At 40.9% G+C, this 19,015-nt stretch overlaps 1 protein-coding gene across 1 annotated transcript in view; it reads left to right on the top strand.

Moving 5' to 3' along the window:
• Positions 1 to 19,015, top strand: part of usp34 (ubiquitin specific peptidase 34) — a 69,026-nt gene that overhangs the window by 14,288 nt on the left and 35,723 nt on the right. Inside the window, 17 exon segments of the mRNA XM_044189501.1 lie at positions 765 to 815; positions 4,477 to 4,626; positions 5,156 to 5,223; positions 8,715 to 8,907; positions 10,412 to 10,473; positions 11,024 to 11,105; positions 11,387 to 11,479; positions 12,151 to 12,276; positions 12,388 to 12,517; positions 13,309 to 13,439; positions 14,167 to 14,882; positions 15,711 to 15,925; positions 16,075 to 16,193; positions 16,621 to 16,748; positions 17,124 to 17,213; positions 17,469 to 17,564; positions 18,679 to 18,761. Of these exon segments, the coding sequence (XP_044045436.1) occupies positions 765 to 815; positions 4,477 to 4,626; positions 5,156 to 5,223; positions 8,715 to 8,907; positions 10,412 to 10,473; positions 11,024 to 11,105; positions 11,387 to 11,479; positions 12,151 to 12,276; positions 12,388 to 12,517; positions 13,309 to 13,439; positions 14,167 to 14,882; positions 15,711 to 15,925; positions 16,075 to 16,193; positions 16,621 to 16,748; positions 17,124 to 17,213; positions 17,469 to 17,564; positions 18,679 to 18,761 (2,533 nt within the window).

The following is a 19,015-nucleotide window of genomic DNA, read 5'->3' as shown; positions in this document are numbered from 1 at the left end:
GACAAACATACGTACTAAGCAAGACATTTTATGGTGTTAAAATAAACATATTAGTATTCTGTGGTGGACAAACAATGTAATTGAGACACTGTTTCTAATTTATCTCAAACCTATTTTTACCAGTATTTACTTAATGATACACAGCGTCCGGTTGCAGTGACTTCCTGGAGGTTTGAGGAAATCACTGCACCCGGCCGGTAGTCACCAAGAAATAGTTCCAGGATGTAATTCCCCATAAAACGTCATGTTTTTACATTTTTGTTAGTGAACAGATTAAACAAACAAGATATGTTGTGTTAATTAGTGAACTTTAGAGGTGTTGGTTAGTTACCCAGGCTAGCTGTTTCCCCCTGCTTCCAGTCTTAATGCTAAGCTAGGCTAAACGCCTCCTGGCTCCAGCTCTGGACTTAACCTCCCAGACAAAAGAGCAATATTGATTTTTCTCATCCATCTCTCAGCAAGAAAGCAAATATGCGTATTTCCCAAAATGTTGAACTATTCCTTTAATGGATCCTTATCAAAAATGTTTATGTTCAATACATTATTTGATTTCTTTTTTTTTTTTTTTGTTAGCACTTCAAATCAGGCTCTGTGGTGTATCTGCACTGAATGAATTGTATCTTCTCTGCTGACAAGTTCTTTTTAACGTCCTTTGAATGTGAACAATGGCCTGTAATGCAGAACCTCTGAATTCATTAACTAAACAGAACTTAGCATTCAAACCAGCTTTGTAATTACTGATGTAATTTGTTTCTTTCCTTCAGGACATATCTGCTCACGAAAGCAACATCCTCGGCTCCTTCTGCGACATGAACGTAAGCAATCTGCCTTATCCTTATTTCACAGAGTCGAGTGCTGCATTTGGATGCACTCTGCCTCCTGTCAATCACCTGACACCTACAGCAGGAAATAATCCCTCAAACACACGTTACCTTGAGGCCAGTTAAGACCACTGATGTCACTGCTGCAAAAAAAGACAGATTTCCTCATTCATTTCAACGAAGCTCCTGACACCTAATTCACTATAAGCTGCTTCGAGAACCATTGTCTGTTAAATGCTTAAAGAGAGATTCGTCTCTGTCTTCTTGTTCTCGTGCTAGATGTAACTATCTATGTAATTTATTCTATCCTGAATACTGGGAAGCTGCACGAACAGGCTCCCCGCCCAAACCCGACAGCTGTGCTGCATCCAGAGCAGGACCTGGGGGGGGAGCAGGGGCGATGATGAAAACTAGATGTAGGCCTGAGGCATGTTGGGAATTGCTGTAAGAGACGAGGACATCAGGGGCCCGTATGTGCCAAACAGTGTCACATTACTGCTGAAGAGACTCAGGTTTATTGGTCACATCGTCCCTCAGCGGGCCAAGCATTTGCTCCTTCCACTCTTTAGTTTTGGTTTCTGTGTGAGGTCACAGTGCACATACTGTGGAAATAAATTTTAGCAGTTTAGTTTGTACAGGCAGAGGGACAGATTACCAGGAAGAAATAAATAATGCCTCATTGTCTGAAGAGAATTACGAGTCAGTTCACGTCCTCTAACACCAGTTTTCACCAGAGTCGCCTCCTGTGATTTGTCTAAAATTTCATCTCTATTCAGCAGCGGTTTCCTCGTCTAGTGGACCGCAGTGTGGAGACGTTTGTCACCCGGACAGAAGTTAATATCTCAAAGTTATATTCAAAACTTTCTGTCAAATAAACTAAAAATAACAAGATCATTACTACATGTTCAAAACTGGTCTTGTCCGTCTCTGTGCTACGTGTGCATAACATTCTTTATAATAAAACATTCAATTGTCAGTTTTTCAGTAAACCTAACCAAAACTTAGGCTTGCACAACTAATTGTGTAATAATTGTGATCATGATTTTGGTTTCAAGCAGGTGTGACACATTTAGAATTTCTGTCCAATTTCAGTGCTTATTTGATTTGAAACAATAAATAAGTATACATTTGAATTTGACTTCAAAGATGAATTTCATAATACATAATTTTGATCTCAAAATAATCACAATTGTCATTAAGCCCATAATTGTGCAGCCCTACCAGAACTAAAACAGTTCCATTACAGACCATTATTCTACTCTATTAGTAAGAAAAGTAATGTGATTACATAAATTTGTTAGTTACTATTGTGCAATACCCCCATAATTACTGTTGCTGTGCCTGTCAAGCTTTGCAGATTTGCTTGTGCCGCTCCTGAAAGTGACCGTTCCTAATTTACCCTTTTTAACCTCGCAAAATAATGCCGTTAGCTGATGATATGCTTCTTCTCGGGCTTGGAAGTAATGGCACGTCACTACTGTAGATGAAGTAACCGTGGATGCTGCCGTTATGCAAGAGTGGACAAACACACTAATCCATTTCTTACACTTTAGCACTTTAGGAAAAGCGATTTAAAAAAAAAAAAAAAAGAGATACAACCCTCCAATTGCTCTCGCTGCAACCCCATTGCACACCACTTCAACATGTTGAGAAATCCAAAGCTTGACAGACCCGCCGTGTCCAGCTGTAGTTGCTAAGCTATGATTGGACAATCACTTTTTGGGGAGGGGTTTAGCAAGAATCAGTTGTATTTTACAACATATTTGACCATATAGTTCTAAAACTTTAGTATTTTCTGCTCCAGTGTGTTGTGAGCAAAATAAAATCACATTGTTTTCCAGAAACCCAATTGTTATACTGTATTTCTGTAATTGCTGTACTGAAATCCATTTTACATTTTGCTCGTGGGGCAGTTCTTATTGTCTCCTGACCTGAGAGGTTATCTCGGACCTGACCTCAGAAACCTGATACCCAGGCGGCTGAGTTTCCAAATATAAATGTTGTGTGATGTGAGGTCTTATGTTACTATGATCTGCTCTGTGAGTGGCCCAGCTTGAATTTATTTTTGTCCTCTGGACTCTGCTCGCTTATTTTGATATCAGTGCACTAAATGGCTTCATATGAAATGGAAAACCCTAGATTCACAATAAACCAAAGACAAAATCTTACATTTCTCTGTTCTTTCCATCATTTTGGTGTGAATCACCTTCAGATCAGTGCAAATGTGTGGGCCTGCAAATAAAAAGCAGATGATGACGTACCAGGAAAAAAGCATGTCATTTCTAGATTACTTTTATTAACAAAGGCAGCCAATGTCTCACCGGGTAAAAACACTTATGAAAATAATTACTCTGCTCATGGTAGATGTTTCCTTGGAATAAGACCGTTCATGTGTTTAGTTATGAGTCACAGAGGAAGAAAGTTTTTTTTTTTTTTTTTTTTTATCAGAAAGGCCTTTTATCGTAGTTTTGGTTCATGTCAGTCAGTGTGTTGAGTTCGAATTGAGAACAGTTCTCTGTTTAGCTAAGTATTGTCCACACTTCCTGCCCGCTTTGGTTGTTTTGTCAAATCGACGCCCACGTTATTTCAGTGTGCTGAGCCTCATAAAGTCCACGGTGACAGGGTTTCATTGGTCTGTGCTCCTGATGCTGCTCTTTGTGTTGTGAGATAAAACATTTGAAGAGATCACAATCAATTTATTAACAATGTCTTTGAAAGGAATGCAGTACTTGTAAACTATGTTAAATGAGCTCATGTGTCTATTATAGTTTGTAGATAGTGATTAGGGCTTGTATACTGGAAAAAATAGTTAAAGAGCTGTTCTGGGTGAGTTGCCGTTTATTGGATATGGTTCGGTTTCCTGCCGATGAAGTCATTGTCCCCCAGAGAGCAGTAATGTGTCCCCAGATAATCTGCTAGCTCGATGGCTTTTACCTTCCCACCGTAATAAAGTTTTCATTAAGCTCAGGCGCTCCCGTCGGGGATGGATTTAAGAACGGACACATTGTTAAAAACAACTGAGCTGGAAAAGAAAAACTACCAGCTAACACTGTTTTTACTGGCCAAAATAACTGATATACAGCATAAAAATAATGGATACCACATTGATTTATATACTAATTAAAATACACTGATTTCACATAATGTTTTAGAGTTTCAATCAAGTCGAAACAAGTTCATCATTTATTAAGTGCACCAAAATTGGCACTACTTTCCAACACACTAACGTTGTTTAAGTCCGAAAGAAATTTAAGTGTAGAACTGCTAAACAGAAGTAAATGTTAAGAAATGCAGCAGGTCTTTTAACAAACGTTACTGTATTTTGCAGCTGAGTTCAGAGCTGTTTTTGACATGATTTTGAATTCATGTCAATTACAATGTACTGCAAGATTTTATGGCAAAACACCCATAGAAAACCCTTCTGGCAGTATAATTAAGGCTCATCGTTTTGGTTTTTACTGCTTTTTCACAGATAAATAACCAGATTTTTCAATCAGTTAAACCAGTTGTCATTGGATTTTATGTCTATATGCAAGCGTTTATGTTTCCAATTGCAAAATCACAAAAAAATAGGAATACAAATACAAATGAGCTTCTGATAATGCATCATGACCTTTATGAGATGTATCTGATGTTGTCCCCGCTCACTGACCAGGACGTGGAGGTGCCTCTGCATCTGCTGCGTTACGTCTGTCTGTTCTGTGGGAAGCACGGCCTCTCCCTGATGAAGGAGTGCTTCGAGTCGGGCACTCCAGAGAGCCTGCCGTTTCCCATCGCCCACGCCTTCATCACCATCGTCTCCAACGTGAGTCCACCAACCCAAACACAAATGCTGCTTACCGCTGACTGTCACTTTTAAAAGCCGCAGTTTGGGAGAACTCCTGCTTGCCATGATTTATACCTAAAATTGAACTCTGTAACATTCTGAAATCATTAAATTAAATTTGAGATATTCAGTTTTCAGGTTGATTTTGAATGAAAGGGATGTTTTTGCCAGTTGGCAGTTTATTAGATACACCTAGCTTAAAGTAATGCAGTCTAATACAACAGTCCTGCAATAAATTCTCAATTCATGAAGGTTATAATAATCAGTTTTTGTTCAGACTTTCTGGTCATTTATGAGGTTGTAATTTGTGGTGCTGTTGAATTGTATTGCATTATACTAACACGTGTTTCTAATATTTAAAGTATCCTTATTGATAAAAACAGGTTGGACAAAATATTAGCTGGGAACTGAGATACTTGTACACCCAATGTAGATTATCTGCTGTGTTTTTGTGTGTTGTTTGTTTGACGTTAAATACTTTGCGTTATGTTTTTGGTCCTGCCCACAGATCCGAATATGGTTGCACATTCCTGCGGTCATGCAGCACATCATACCGTTCCGCACCTATGTAATACGGTGAGTTTACTCCAAACAGTGTTCACAGACGCTGCACTTTGCTTTCATAAGGGAACAAAGTAGGAAGTGAATTTGTTTACTGTGGCAAAAGCTGTCGTTCAGAGATGTTGCGCTTGTTTGTTGGTACAAAACAAAAAATCAGCTCCCGCACACTTTTGACACTCACTGTGATTTATTCAATAGCTACGTTTTGGTGGTGACCTTCATCAGGCATTTCATACAACAAATGACAATAAGTCACATATATGCATACATGCATACATACACAGAAAAATCAGCCAATCCTAGGGACCTGGGAGGGGCAAAGAAAATATATTATTAACACCCAGGAAGGCAAATTCCCCTCAACTTACTCCAATACAATTTTAAAACAATTATCAGTGGATAACTGGAAATGTGTCTCCTGTGCACCTGTCTGTAGATGTGCACCTGTCAGCACGTGTTTGTTGATAAATTAAATTGAATCAGGAAATTCAGCAGCCTCTAACGCCATGGATCCTCCATTCAGCTTTTGTGACAAAAATTGAAAATAAGGAGAACATTGTTACATTTTAACTCAGAGCGTTTGTATGCTGCCACGGGGCTGCCTGAGTGCCTGGTTTGTATATGAGTGAGTAGCTGCCATTTTGTTGAAACACCTTGCTTTGCTGTCAGCACAGCATCCGACCGCTCCTCCGCCCAAATCAGGCTGGAAGAAATGCAGCTTCTGCAGAGGATTGGTGGTGACTTTTGGATTCAAATCGGGACAAACCCAAAATCTAGATATTTCAAAACATTAAAATCGTACTCATTGCCCCTGTTTAAATGCTTTGGACAACCGTGACTGCTAGCTTCAGTGTCGAAGTGTGTCTCCCCATCGATTTATTTATATTTTTTTCCCCCCTGCCATTTGATGTGACAAAGCAGACGTGGTCGATTTAATCTCAGAGCTCTTTCCCTCTCTGTCTCTCTCACTCACTCAGTCAGTGCACCTCGCTCATTTGTGCTCTCTCCCCCAAATACCAAAGTGCCACACATGTGTTGCTAGGAAGAGCTTCTGTCACCATGGCAACAGTTGCCAGGCCCCCAGTGAACCTCTCCTCACATGACCCTAGAGGAGGCAGAGCGCTGGCAGGCTCGGTCATGTGACGCAGGCAGGCCGATGCTCTGCTGCCTCGCCGACTCTCCTGTCTCACTGAGCAGAGACTCACAGTGGTCGAATAAGATGATTACTGTAACAAGAATAATGATTAAAAGGTAATTCCCTGATTTTATTAGAACACCCTCTTCCCTCAAAATATCCATCCAGCTCACTGTTGATGTTTTCAAAGTCGGCACAGTTCATTTAAAAAAAAAAATTTCAACAGTTAATGTTTTCATCAAGGAGCAACCTTTGACTCTTAAGCTCTTAGCTTAGCCTAAATTTTTATACATCGAGGAAGAGAAGATTCTTTGTCATCCAGCCTCAGTGTCCTGTCTAGCTGTTAAAGGGCAACACACACCAGCTGCCGCTATCATGCACGACTATAATGCATGAGCACACTTGCCTGGAGTAACAAGATGAGGGATTAGGTATATCAACGTGGATTCGTAGTCGATTTAAAGTTGTACAAGAAGAAATAAAACTCAAAACAGCTGCTGAAGCTTTAAAGGTGCATACACAGGAAAGCTCTGAGAAGGTACGCACTCAGCAGCAGGTCTCTAGGGTTCGATCAGTCCACAGACTGAAATGTCTCAACAACTGTTGGATGAATTGCCGTGAAATTTGGTTCAGACATTCATGTTCCCCTCAAGGTTGAATTGTAATAACTTTGGTGATCACCTGACGTTTAATCTAGCGCCATCATCAGGTCAAAAAATTAAAACTAATGACATCAGCCTCAGCTGCACTTTGTGCTAATTAACAAATGTTAGCATGCTTATATGCTAAGCCAAGACGGTGAGCATGGTAACGATACCTGCTAAACACTAGCATGCTAGCATCATCATCGTGAGTGTGTTAGCATGCTGACATTAGCGTTTAGCTTAAAGCCTAAGTACAGCCTCACAGAGCCGCTAACGTGGCTGTAAACTGTCTTAGTTCGATATTTAGTGCTACCTCTTTAAACATTTCATTTGATACCAATGCAGATTCAATGCACAGCCCTACTGATGATGTCTTTTATAAAGAATGGATTCAAGCACTTACATTTGTGTTATACTGTATAGCAACATGACCGATCAAGTTCAACTTCTGAAGAAATAATTGTGTAAGGAGCCCGTGCAAACAATACAAAAATATGTTCTTATTGACAATATAATTGAGAGCCTGTCTGTTGACAAGCAGTCCATGTAAACCGACTGTACTGCAGCTGAATTAATGTTCACCACACTGTTTCTGTCTCCGCTTCCTTGTGCCCGACCTTAAGTCTAGTTAGTTTTTCTTTGTGGGTTGACTTTCATGTTAAAAAAATGTTTGCTGATGATATGTTAGCTGCTTACAAAATCATAATCAAAACAGAATTAGGATTTTTCTTCTTCTTTTTTTTTTCAAGGCTGTAGTCCAATTCAAAATTAAATTAACTTTTTTTTTTTTTTCCCCTCAAAGGAGATTTTGGGAATGTTTTCTGGGTTCAGTCCAGTTTAGGTCTTTGTAGTTGTTTGTCCCTAAAATCCCTTTTGAAATCAGTTTGATCAGCAAAACACAAACCCCTTCAGCAGCAACTGTAGTCTTCCAGCTCATCAGAAAATATCTGAAAACCACAAACCCAACTATCCCAGCTCAGAGTGAAGACTGGATGAGTCAGCAGCACTCTGCTGTTGATCAGATATCTCAACATACGCCTACGCAGGGCTGGAAAAGGAATGTGATTAAAAATGAATCTCAAAGGTACTGGCAAAGTCTTTCAAATGTTTGAAAAGTCGAATTCATAGGCAAAAATGTGAAATGTGAGAGTGAAAAACAAACAAACTTCAAGCTTGGTGCTGTCAGGTTGTTTTAACATCATTGACAAAATCTTTTTGTGACTTCTTCGTTGTCACAGTTGTGATGTGTCTTGGCATGCTGTCCAGCAGTTGCTCAAATTCTTCCTGGTGGATTTTTTGCTGTCAGAAGTGCTGGTGGTGAACTTTGGAGGGTGGAAGTGTTTCTAAAATGGATGTAGCAAAACCATTCGATTGAGAACCATATCTTTAGGACAGCACATATTCACATCATTCATTCGTTCCTCTATTTTTACATAATATGCCAGTAATATGCCAGGAAAGTCAAAGGTATTGATCGACAAAACTGTCAATTCCCACAGATATGTTGTTGTCATTTTGGGCGTTGGGAGAGTTTAATCTTGCTTAATGCATCTAAATTAAAACTTTAAATCTGATTTTAACACAGTACGTAACTCTGTCTAATGTCCAAACATTAGCATTGAGAGCAGTTGGTTGAAGTTATTTCAAAGAATCTTGTACATTAAATTCAAAATGTTTGATAATTACTTTGACAAGTGAGCTCATTCAATTTTGGATGCTGTCTGCAGGTATCTGTGTAAGCTGTCGGATCAGGAGCTGCGGCAGAGTGCGGCGCGCAACATGGCCGACCTGATGTGGAGCACGGTGAAGGAGCCGCTGGACAGCGCGCTGTGCTTCGACAAGGAGAGCCTGGACCTCGCCTTCAAGTACTTCATGTCCCCCACGCTCACCATGAGGCTGGCAGGACTCAGCCAAATCACAGTGAGTTACACTCCAAACATGACTGAAGTCGCTCACACACTGTCGCCTGGGTCAGGCCGAAAGGGGCTTTAACAGGGGGTCTAGATGAGGCTCGTCACGGTAGCATCTATCAACCGTCCTATGAGAGACCTCTGTGTTTGATTCTGGTTCTGTATTCTTGATTTGAGTTTCAGCTGCAGTTCTGTTTCACTCCTTTATCTCACTTACCGTCTGCACTGACTGCGCATTCATAAGAGTTCCTAGTCATGGGAGTTTAAAATGATGATATATCAATGACTTAAAAGTCTTCGTTTTGCAAGAGTCTCGCATCCATGTGAGAAAAATGTACTTCCAAGATTTATAAAAGGTTCCTCGGTGTACAGTGTTGGAATTGTGAGGCTTTAATGCTCATCACACGCCAGAAAACAATCCTGGTTTTTCAGAAACCAGTAAGAAAATGTTGTCAGATGGTAAAAAATACTTGAGATTCCCCCAATTCCTATTCTTAGTCAGAGGAAAGAAAAATCTAAAGGGTTTGTCCTCTGCACAGTGGCCTTTTTAGGACATTTCAGACTCGGCTCTACATTGTCATTGGCTGTAATTAGACCCAGCTGTGCTTTGAGATGTATACTTACATTAGTATGCTACATGCATGCTGTTTTCCATGTTATAATGCTCACAGTTAGTGTGTGAGCATTATAACCTAATGTTTCTTATGTAACATTTAGCATTATAGCTCTTCAACATGTTAACAACTAATTTTACTGTTAACACACATACAGTCAGCACCCTAACATGCACGTTTTTGCATGACACTTACTACCAGTTGTTATTTTAGCGTGAACATTCAGTATGTAACACTTTGCATTTAAGCAATCTAATATTGCTATGCTACCATGCGTACAGTTTTTGAATTTTTAAATGTAAATGCTCAGCATGTGATGTTTAGCAATTAGCCTGTTAGCTTATATGAATGTCAAGTATCTAGGACATATTGTATTGTTCCCCAGCTGATAATAAGTGACTGTACTATAAAACTGCCAGTGAAGAGCAGGTTTTAGATACTAGACGTTATCTCTTAAAATTGTTATAGTAGTACTGGTGTCATTATAAATAAACCTGCTGTTGATTAGCACGTCATCTGAATATCTACAGTAAAGTAAATCATTTTAGGGTTAAAACATGCAGTAACACCATATTTCCTTATAAATATTAAGGAAATACGGTCACTGTAAGGACTGTGGACCTGGTGAAAAAATTACAACCTGTATCTTACAAAGGCTGGTGCTCTATTTGATTAATTTGATTTAGTTAATAAAGGCCAATAAAGACCCCAGACATAATTTGACTCTGGCTGTATTCCCCAACAGTGATAATTACAGCCAAGAGCCAGTTTGTCTGCCAACAGCTTTCTTTTAATTTGAAGGTTTTGGTATGGCACTGATGGGAAATAACCTTGTACAAAGATGTATGATGTACAGTTTCTTCTCTCAGCATTTTAATGTGTGTGTCTGTTTTTCCTCAGAACCAGCTGCACACCTTTAATGACGTCTGCAACAACGAGTCACTGGTGTCCGACACAGAAACGTAAGTTAAAGGGATCAGATGCCTGTGCACAAAGGCGCCGTGACGGTGCCAATATAACCATTTAGAAAATTAATTGGGTCTGCTTTAATTAATTGATGATATAATGGCATGTTATTGATCCACAAAAGCAACCGTGCAACAGTCTTCAGAACTGTCTACGTTGAGTTGTATTTTTAGGCTAGCAGTCATTTATAAAAGACACTGTTGGTTTTCTCAGATGGTGCATGTGTAATTCCTTACTTCTTCAAAAACTACATTGTCCACTTTCCCACTTGTGAATAAACATGTTACACATGAATGGAGTGTGATTAAAATAACCAAAGAGAAAGGAAAAGACACATTCCTGTCACTTTACACCTGTTGGGGTAAAAAACAAAACAAAACACAGGTGTACATCCACATAGTCAATATGCGCTGTGCCACAGCACACACATTTTATAAAATGATGAGTTAAAGTTTTCTTCTCTACATGTTGAGCTTTGGTTAACGTGTGTGTTACTTCACTGAATGTCTCTGAGCATCTCCTTCTGATTCTGCTTTGTCCTTCCAGGTCCATAGCAAAGGAACTAGCTGACTGGCTGATCCACAACAATGTGGTGGAGCACATATTCGGACCAAATTTGCACATTGAGGTGAGACCTTTGATCCGGTGATGTGAACTGACAGCAAATGTATACAAATATGTTGCATTTTTAACAAAATCTTCAGCCATTTTTTTAAAATTATATTGTGTTAAAACGCACATTTTCTCAAATTTGTCAAAAGGATTTATATTCTTTTTGTGACTCCATTGCAAACGGACTCCTCCAGTTTCGTCACTTAAACAGTGCAACACTGGAGCGCACAGGTCAATTTATTTTCTCCAAGCACAGCCGAGCTTTAATGTGTGTGTGTGTGTGTGTGTGTTTTCCAGATCATTAAACAGTGCCAAGTGATCCTGAACTTCTTGGCTGCAGAGGGCCGACTCAGCACGCAGCATGTGGACTGTATTTGGGCTGCAGCTCAGGTAAGACAGGACAGATTTACACCTGACTGTACACAGCTTTGTTCCACTCCATTAACCTGTTTGTTACTCTGTGGAACAGCATGAAGGAGCTTACAGTATTTATCATTATATCAGTACTATCAAGGTGGCTGGTTGGTCTATCTGGAGTTATAATATTTTGCCTTTTTAACAATTAGAGTCGATAATGTAGATTTGAACATTTTTATTTGTGAAGGGGGGGAAAAAGGAAAACATCTCCAGCTTCAATTGTAGATATGTCGACTAAATGTTCACTTTACTTCTCAAAGGAAATAGCTTGTTTTTTTCACACTCTTATGTGATGTTTTCATTAGAATAAAGAGGAAGATTTGTCTTTCAGTAAACAATTTAGTTCTCCATCAGAATGAAACAGGAAATGCATTCTTACATATCCACTAGTTAGTAGGGATGAATTTTTAACTGCTATGCAAACTGCTGTTGATTAGTGTAGAATTATACGAATATAGAAATATAAAACTGAATTAATCATAAAATGTAATTACGTGTTAGTCTTAGATTGTATTCTGGTATATTAGAATATTGTATACAGACCATATTTAGGTACAAAAACATCTCTGTGCCAGTCAATGAGGAACTCTTTTCTGCTCTCCAAATATTAAATAATTAACTCTGCTTTTTGTTTGGCGTTTTAGCTGAAACACTGTAGCCGTTACATCCACGACCTTTTCCCTTCCCTCATCAAAAACCTGGATCCAGTGCCTCTCCGCCACGTCCTCAACCTGGTGTCGGGCCTGCACCCCAGCGCCCACACCGAGCAGGTACACACACACACACACACACACGCGCGCGCAGCCTCAAACATGAGCAGTTGTATTTTAAAGTGTTGATTTTCTATGATGAACTCTCATGCGTCTCCCTCTCCTCCTCAGACATTGTACCTGGCCTCCATGCTGATCAAAGCTCTGTGGAACAACGCCCTGGCAGCCAAGGCCCAGCTCTCCAAACAGAGCTCCTTCGCCTCCCTGCTAAACACCAACATCCCCATGGGCAACAAGAAAGGTCAGTCTGGGTTTATGTGCTGCTCCAGGAAATAAAGATTGATGAATCGAAATGTAAGAGCTACATTCTTAATGTCTCAGCAACGACTGACCAACATTTTTTTTTTTTCTCATGACAATTTGGCAGCGATGGAAGAAGTGCTCAGATCTTTTACTTTTAGTAGAAGTAGCAATACCACAATGTAGAAATACTCTGCTACAAGTAAAAGTCCTGCATTCAAGATTTTACTTAAAGTACAGGATTAGCATCAAAATATACTTAAAGTACCAACAGTAAAATTACTCATTATGCAAAATGGCCCATTTCAGAATAATGTATATTAGCTTTTAAAGGTGGGGCTAATTTTAATTACTTTATATTTTATACTGCTGGGTAGCTTGTGAATTTCCCTCTGGGGATCAATAAAGCCTTATCTTATCCTATTTTAACCTGTAATAATAGATCATAATGTATTAGCTGATTGTATTTTGTAGTAAAAAGTACAGTAAGTCCCTCTGAATTGTAGCGGAGTGGAAGTATAGAGTAGCACAACATGGAATTGTGAGGTATTTGTACTTTACTTAAGTACAGTACTTGAGTAAATGTCCTTAGCTACTTTCCATCAATGCACTTTTTTTAGAATGAAGTCCGTGACAGTGGCAGCAATATAAGACAAATCCTCAGCCACTGAACCACTACTGCGTGTGTCAACTGTGAATGTTTGTGCAGCAGGTTTGATTTCCTTCCCCCAGTCTGGTCTGGTCAGTCAGTCTAGTCCCTGGTTCTCAGTCTGTCTTCTTGTCTGGTCTCAGGTTCACCAGCTGCCAGTCCCGACAGCAGTGACAACAGCGACACTCAACACAGCGGAGGCAGCGACATGGAGATGGACGACCAGATGATGAGCGGCAGCAAGAGGAGCCAGCAGAGGCTGTCTGACACAGAGGTGCACACACACACACACACACACACACTAGTACACACTCGCTGTAAAGCTGATTTGGATCCCTGCTGTTTTATTTATTTTTATTTTTTTTACTTTTTAGCTGTCATTAACACACCAGATGTAGATCCACTGTCCCTTTGATACACAGCTGCTGATGGACACATGGAACTTTAAACATTTGAGCTGCATATCTGAAATTTTAAAACAATAAAAATTTAACTGGATGAACAAAACTAAATGGTAGCAAATGTCAGCAAGGAAAGAACAAAGAACATAATTTTAAATTCTGGTGGACTTTGTGCAAAGTTTCTGAAGATACCAAATATGTCAGACTGAATTTTGGGGGAAATGTGTATAAAATGATGCATTTGGTGGAACAATGCAGCCATAAGAAACATTCAGTCTTAAGTTTTAAACTTAATTCTGTCTAATCTTCATGATCATTTGTTATATTGTTCACTGTGCTGATTTTTCCCCTAAATTTGAAGATGCTTTTTTCAATTGAAGCAAAAAAAACATGGGAGCTAACATTGTGCAGCTACACCAAAATGACTGAACATAAACTAGATTTTGTGCTCTGTCGTTGTTGTTTTTTTTTGCCCCAGGTTTGCCAAAAGTCATTTTAACAGTTGAGGGATTTGAACCACCGCTCTCACCTCTGACTGACTGCCACACCGAAGTGATTAAAATAATTGTATTGTGTCTTGTGTCTCTGTTGTTTCCTCAGGAGTCGATGCAGGGCAGCTCTGATGAGACAGCCAACAGTGTGGAGGAAGGCAGCAGCGGGCCGGGCAGCAGCAGCGGCCGCAGCGAGGCTTCCAGCAACGAAGCCGCCTCCAGCCGAGCCAGCCAATCGGCTGGGAGCCCTGGCAGTGAGATGCACTCTGACGACATGGCGGACAGCGAGGCCTTAAAGGAGGAGGAGGAGGACGATGAAGAGGAAGACGATGAGGAGGATGATGATGACGACGAAGAGGACGAAGATGAGGGGAACCGCTCGGCTGCTGAAGGCGGGCAGCAGAAGGAGCCCAGGGAGCAGATGGAGTCGAGGAAGAGGAAGGCGGGGGAGGCACTCGGCGAGAGTCCAAGCCAGGGGGCGGGGCCCAGTGGTTCAGGGGGTGGAGCCAAGCCCAAGGTTCTCCCCTTCAGCCCAGAGACTTCTGCTGTCATGGTTACAGCATCAACATCATTGGAGGGCCGGATGAGGATGTTGGACGCCTGTTCTACGTCGTCGTCCGCTCGGCCCGAGGGGACGGAGCCCCAGCAGCAGCCGCCAGACATCGGCCCCTCACAGATGGTTCAGGGGCCTCAGGAGCCTTCGTGCCTGCCGCGGCCTGGGGACTTCCTCGGAGAGGCCATGGGCAGTGAGCTCTTTAACTGCCGGCGCTTCATTGGCCCCCAGCACCACCACCATCACCATCATCACCACCACCATCACGAAGGGTAAGGCCACCATTCTGCAGTTTTGTCACTAACTCTGTTCATTCGTCCACCCACAAGGAAACACAGGTCTGAAGCCACGCCCACAGGCAGTTAGAGGCTGCGGTGCTCATTGCAAATGTTGAACAAAATGAACAATATACAGATCGTACCACTAGCCTCACTTCACATGAAGAGAGAGAAAACAGGGAGACGAAATGTTAAGAACCTGAAGATCAAGTAGGGTTTGTTTGCACGAAACCTTTTCTGTCCTTTTTGTTCTGTCCATCACCGGTCGCTCTCAGGTTACATCAAGGACAATTGTCATTTCATTGGTTGCACATTGAAAGGTCACCTACAAACAAGGTCAGGGCTGAAAATGATTGAACTTTGGGTGCAGTGGTGAGCCGTCAAATCAGAGTGGTGTGCAAAGCCCAAGGCAGCGTCTTCACTCTCTTTTGGAAAACAGTGGTTCACGTTACAGTAACACAAAGCAGTTCTGCTGCTGATCATGTGTTGAGACCCTGGTTTGTTCTGAGGGTGGAACTAAAGAAAAGGACATTAAGAAAATTTTGTCCTCATGGTGGCGCTAGATGAAAGGTCAGAAAGTCACTAAAAACATCAGGGTTTAACCTCTGGGGACCATGAATATTCACAGCAAATTTAATGGAAATCAAGCCATTGGTTTTCAATATCTTGTGTAAAAAATGTTGTTTATCACAATATTTATCTTGCATTATTTTTTTCTAAATTCATCTAACACTGTTCTGTAATTTCACATTGTGACAGAGCTGGTTTATTGATCTTTAATGGATCTGCTTCTCTTTTATAAATCCCTCCTCCCTCCCTCAGTCCCATGGTGGAGGACATGCTGAGTGCTGACGACGTGAGCTGCAGCAGCTCCCAGGTCAGCGCCAAGTCGGAGAAGAACATGGCCGACTTTGACGGCGAGGAGTCGGGCTGTGAGGAGGAGCTGGTCCAGATCAACTCCCACGCTGAGCTCAGCTCCCACCTCCAGCAGCACCTCCCCAACCTGGCTTCCATCTACCATGAGCACCTGGTGCAAGGTGAGCCACACTCAAGGCCTTGAAAAGTTTGGAATAATCAGATTATTTTGCCCAGTACAATGGGTTGTGTTAAATCCCCAAGACTGAATAAAGGTCAACCTTCCAAAGAACCAGATAAGCTAATTTTGTGAGCGGTCTAATCTCTGCAGGTCCGGCCGTCCATAAGCACCAGTACTCGAGCAGCCACGCTGTGACTGACATCAACCTAGACAATGTTTGTAAGAAGGGCAACACTCTGCTGTGGGACCTGGTGCAAGACGAGGACGCGGTATGACTTCGAACCCAGCTCTCCGACTTCTCTTTATAGACACATCTCAATGTTTTTAATGTTCACACACGTTAGAGATAGTGCTTTAGTAACCAACAAACAGAAGGGCACAGTGACTTTCCAGAGTCTTTGTGTCACAGAGCTTACTTCATGTGAGAAAAACAACCTAAGATGATCCTTTAAGATGTTTACAGAACAGTTTTAATAATCAGATTCTTGCTTTGCTTTGGTCATAACTGAATTATTTAAATGCCTGCTCTACACACATTGAATATTTAGTTTGTTCATCTCTGACGACCAGAGGTGATAATAACTTTTCTCATTAGAAAATTCCTCATAATGATCACAAAGTGTTTCCCAGAAGCAACATCACCAAAAAATAAAAGTGCCAAGCGCTGATTTTTCATTTATCTGTGTGTGTTTTTAGATTCACCTGTCTGAGGGTCTGATTAATGAAGCAGAAAAGCTGTTGTGTTCGCTTGTCTGTTGGTTTACTGACAGACAGATCCGAATGCGTTTCATCGAGGGTTGCCTTGACAACTTGGCCCACCACAGGTAAGAGTGGCCCATACCCGAGCATTGGTCTGATTTTATTCAGGGTTCTCAATGAATTTAATCATTTCCACAAACAAACTGTTAAAAAAAAAAACAAAGAATGAACTTCTGAAAGCTGCATGGAACTGTTACCTGGAAAATGTTTCAGAACGTCATAACGTAATGTTGGAAGAGGATCATTCTTGGGTCCGCTCTTTTGGCTTTAGAGTTGTCAAAAAAAGCACAAATAACATCTTTTGTGACCCTGTCTGCAAATATAAAGTAAAAACTGGTCACACAGCAACAAAACAATATTTTCAGAACACTTTCATTGTTTTAATTTCTTTCTTTTCTTTTATCCTTGTTTTTGACCCTCATCTTTTCATCCACCCTCAGGTCTGTTGTGGTTTCCTTGCGTCTACTACCCAAGCTTTTTGGCACTTTTCAGCAGTTTGGCTCCAGCTACGACACTCACTGGATCACCATGTAAGTAACATTTCCTAGCTTGAGTATCGTAGCACTCAAGTTCAGATTAATGTGTTGAATAGGCTATATACTTCAAGCTGCATATTCAGTATATTATTTGAACTTTTCAGTTCTATTACAATTTTTCCTGCATAGGTACCAAACTTCTACTGGTCTTAAGATGTTCAATGGCTCCTAAATACAATTTTAAAATGAAATGAAGAGGGAACCGTCTCGTTTCATGTGTGGTACTGATGTGCTTGTCGGTTCTGTCAGGTGGGCTGAGAAGGAGCTGCACATGATGAAGCTGTTCTTCGACAACCTGCAGCACTACATCCAGGAAGTCCGTGAACACCTGCACAAGTTTGCACTGTAAGTCTGGCAGCCCTTCAGCTCACTCACACACAGTTCTGGTTCATCACAAAGTGCTTGACAGAGCTACAATAAGGATTAAAAGCAAGACAAATAGTTACATGTCACTCCAAAAAAATCAGTGTTAAACCCAAACCAAGGTGAACTTAAATTTGACTTGAGCACAAGCTGTGAGAAATGTATCCTGATGTTATGATGATGTGGAACATAATGTCTTTAAAAAAAAAAAAATGTGTCAGTTCAGTCATGTTGGCAATCACAACCCATAGTAAATATCTAGTTAAATGCCTAGTTTCTTTATGGTTATTCCAAACATATGTGAACAGTAAACAACGTCCAAAAAAAACACATTAACTAGAAGGGCACTCGGAGAGCGCAGACCTCCGCCAAGGCCAATAGTCAAGTCTCCTATGATATGTAAATCTGCAAGCACAACCACTATATATGTCTGGATATATTACTATTAGAATTACAGTATGTCAAACAAGCACACTGTGGTTGTAACAACAGCTGAGCCCCGCCCTCGGTCAAACACGTAGAGGAGAAGCTGGCGCGACCATAAAATATTTTTTTACGGATCTGCATGCTTCACGTGGGTCATTTTCAGGTCTGAAAATCCAGAATTCCGGATTAATCCGGAAAAATCACATCCCTGATTGCTTATTTCTTACATACCTGCTGCATTTGTTTCTCCGGTGATGTTTAAGGTGGTTGTTACAGTATGTTTTATTGTATGTTTAGTTGCAGCGCACCATTCACTTTAATTACCCATGCGCGTCGAATTCAGTTAATTTTGCCGCCGTAAACAATAATTTGTGTATTCGCCCGTGATTCGGATCCGCTCCAAAATGTTATGGGTTCTTCCTTGGCCGATGCTACACCCTTCCACCAAGTTTCATGAAAATCGGGCCAGTAGTTTTTCCGTAATCCTGCTGACAGACAAACGGCGCCGAAAACAAACCTCCTTGGCGGAGGTAAAAATCACACAGAGAGGAGCAACACAGACAATCGTCTGTATGACAACGTTATGGATTTCAGTAAAATCATATCTTTTCTCTTTTTAGAAATACTCGCTACTAATACTGACGTGTCTCCCTTTGACGTGTTGTTACAGGTACAGCCACAGTGCGGAGGTCCAGGTCCGTCTGCAGTTCCTCACCTGCGTCTTCTCCACACTGGGATCTCCAGACCACTTCAGTAAGATTCAGCTGCTTTTATTCTGCTTAGAGAACAACAACTTGAACAAGTCTGGATATAAAAAAAAAGGATTCATAGTTTATTTAAGCAAACAAGAGTCCATCTTAAAAGATAGTTTAACATGTTGGTTTACAAGCTAAAGATACTTTTAGGCACTGAAAATGAACTGCACTGCAGTTGTAATGGTAACTTAATTTTAGTATGCATAAGGTTGGCATGACGCCATCATAACTGTCACAAATACTGATATCAAC

The sequence above is a fragment of the Siniperca chuatsi genome, linkage group LG3 (genome assembly GCF_020085105.1).
Source record: "Siniperca chuatsi isolate FFG_IHB_CAS linkage group LG3, ASM2008510v1, whole genome shotgun sequence".
NCBI lineage: Eukaryota > Metazoa > Chordata > Actinopteri > Centrarchiformes > Sinipercidae > Siniperca > Siniperca chuatsi.
The sequence above is the reverse complement of the archived record's forward strand: the minus strand, read 5'-3'. Positions and strand labels throughout refer to the sequence as shown.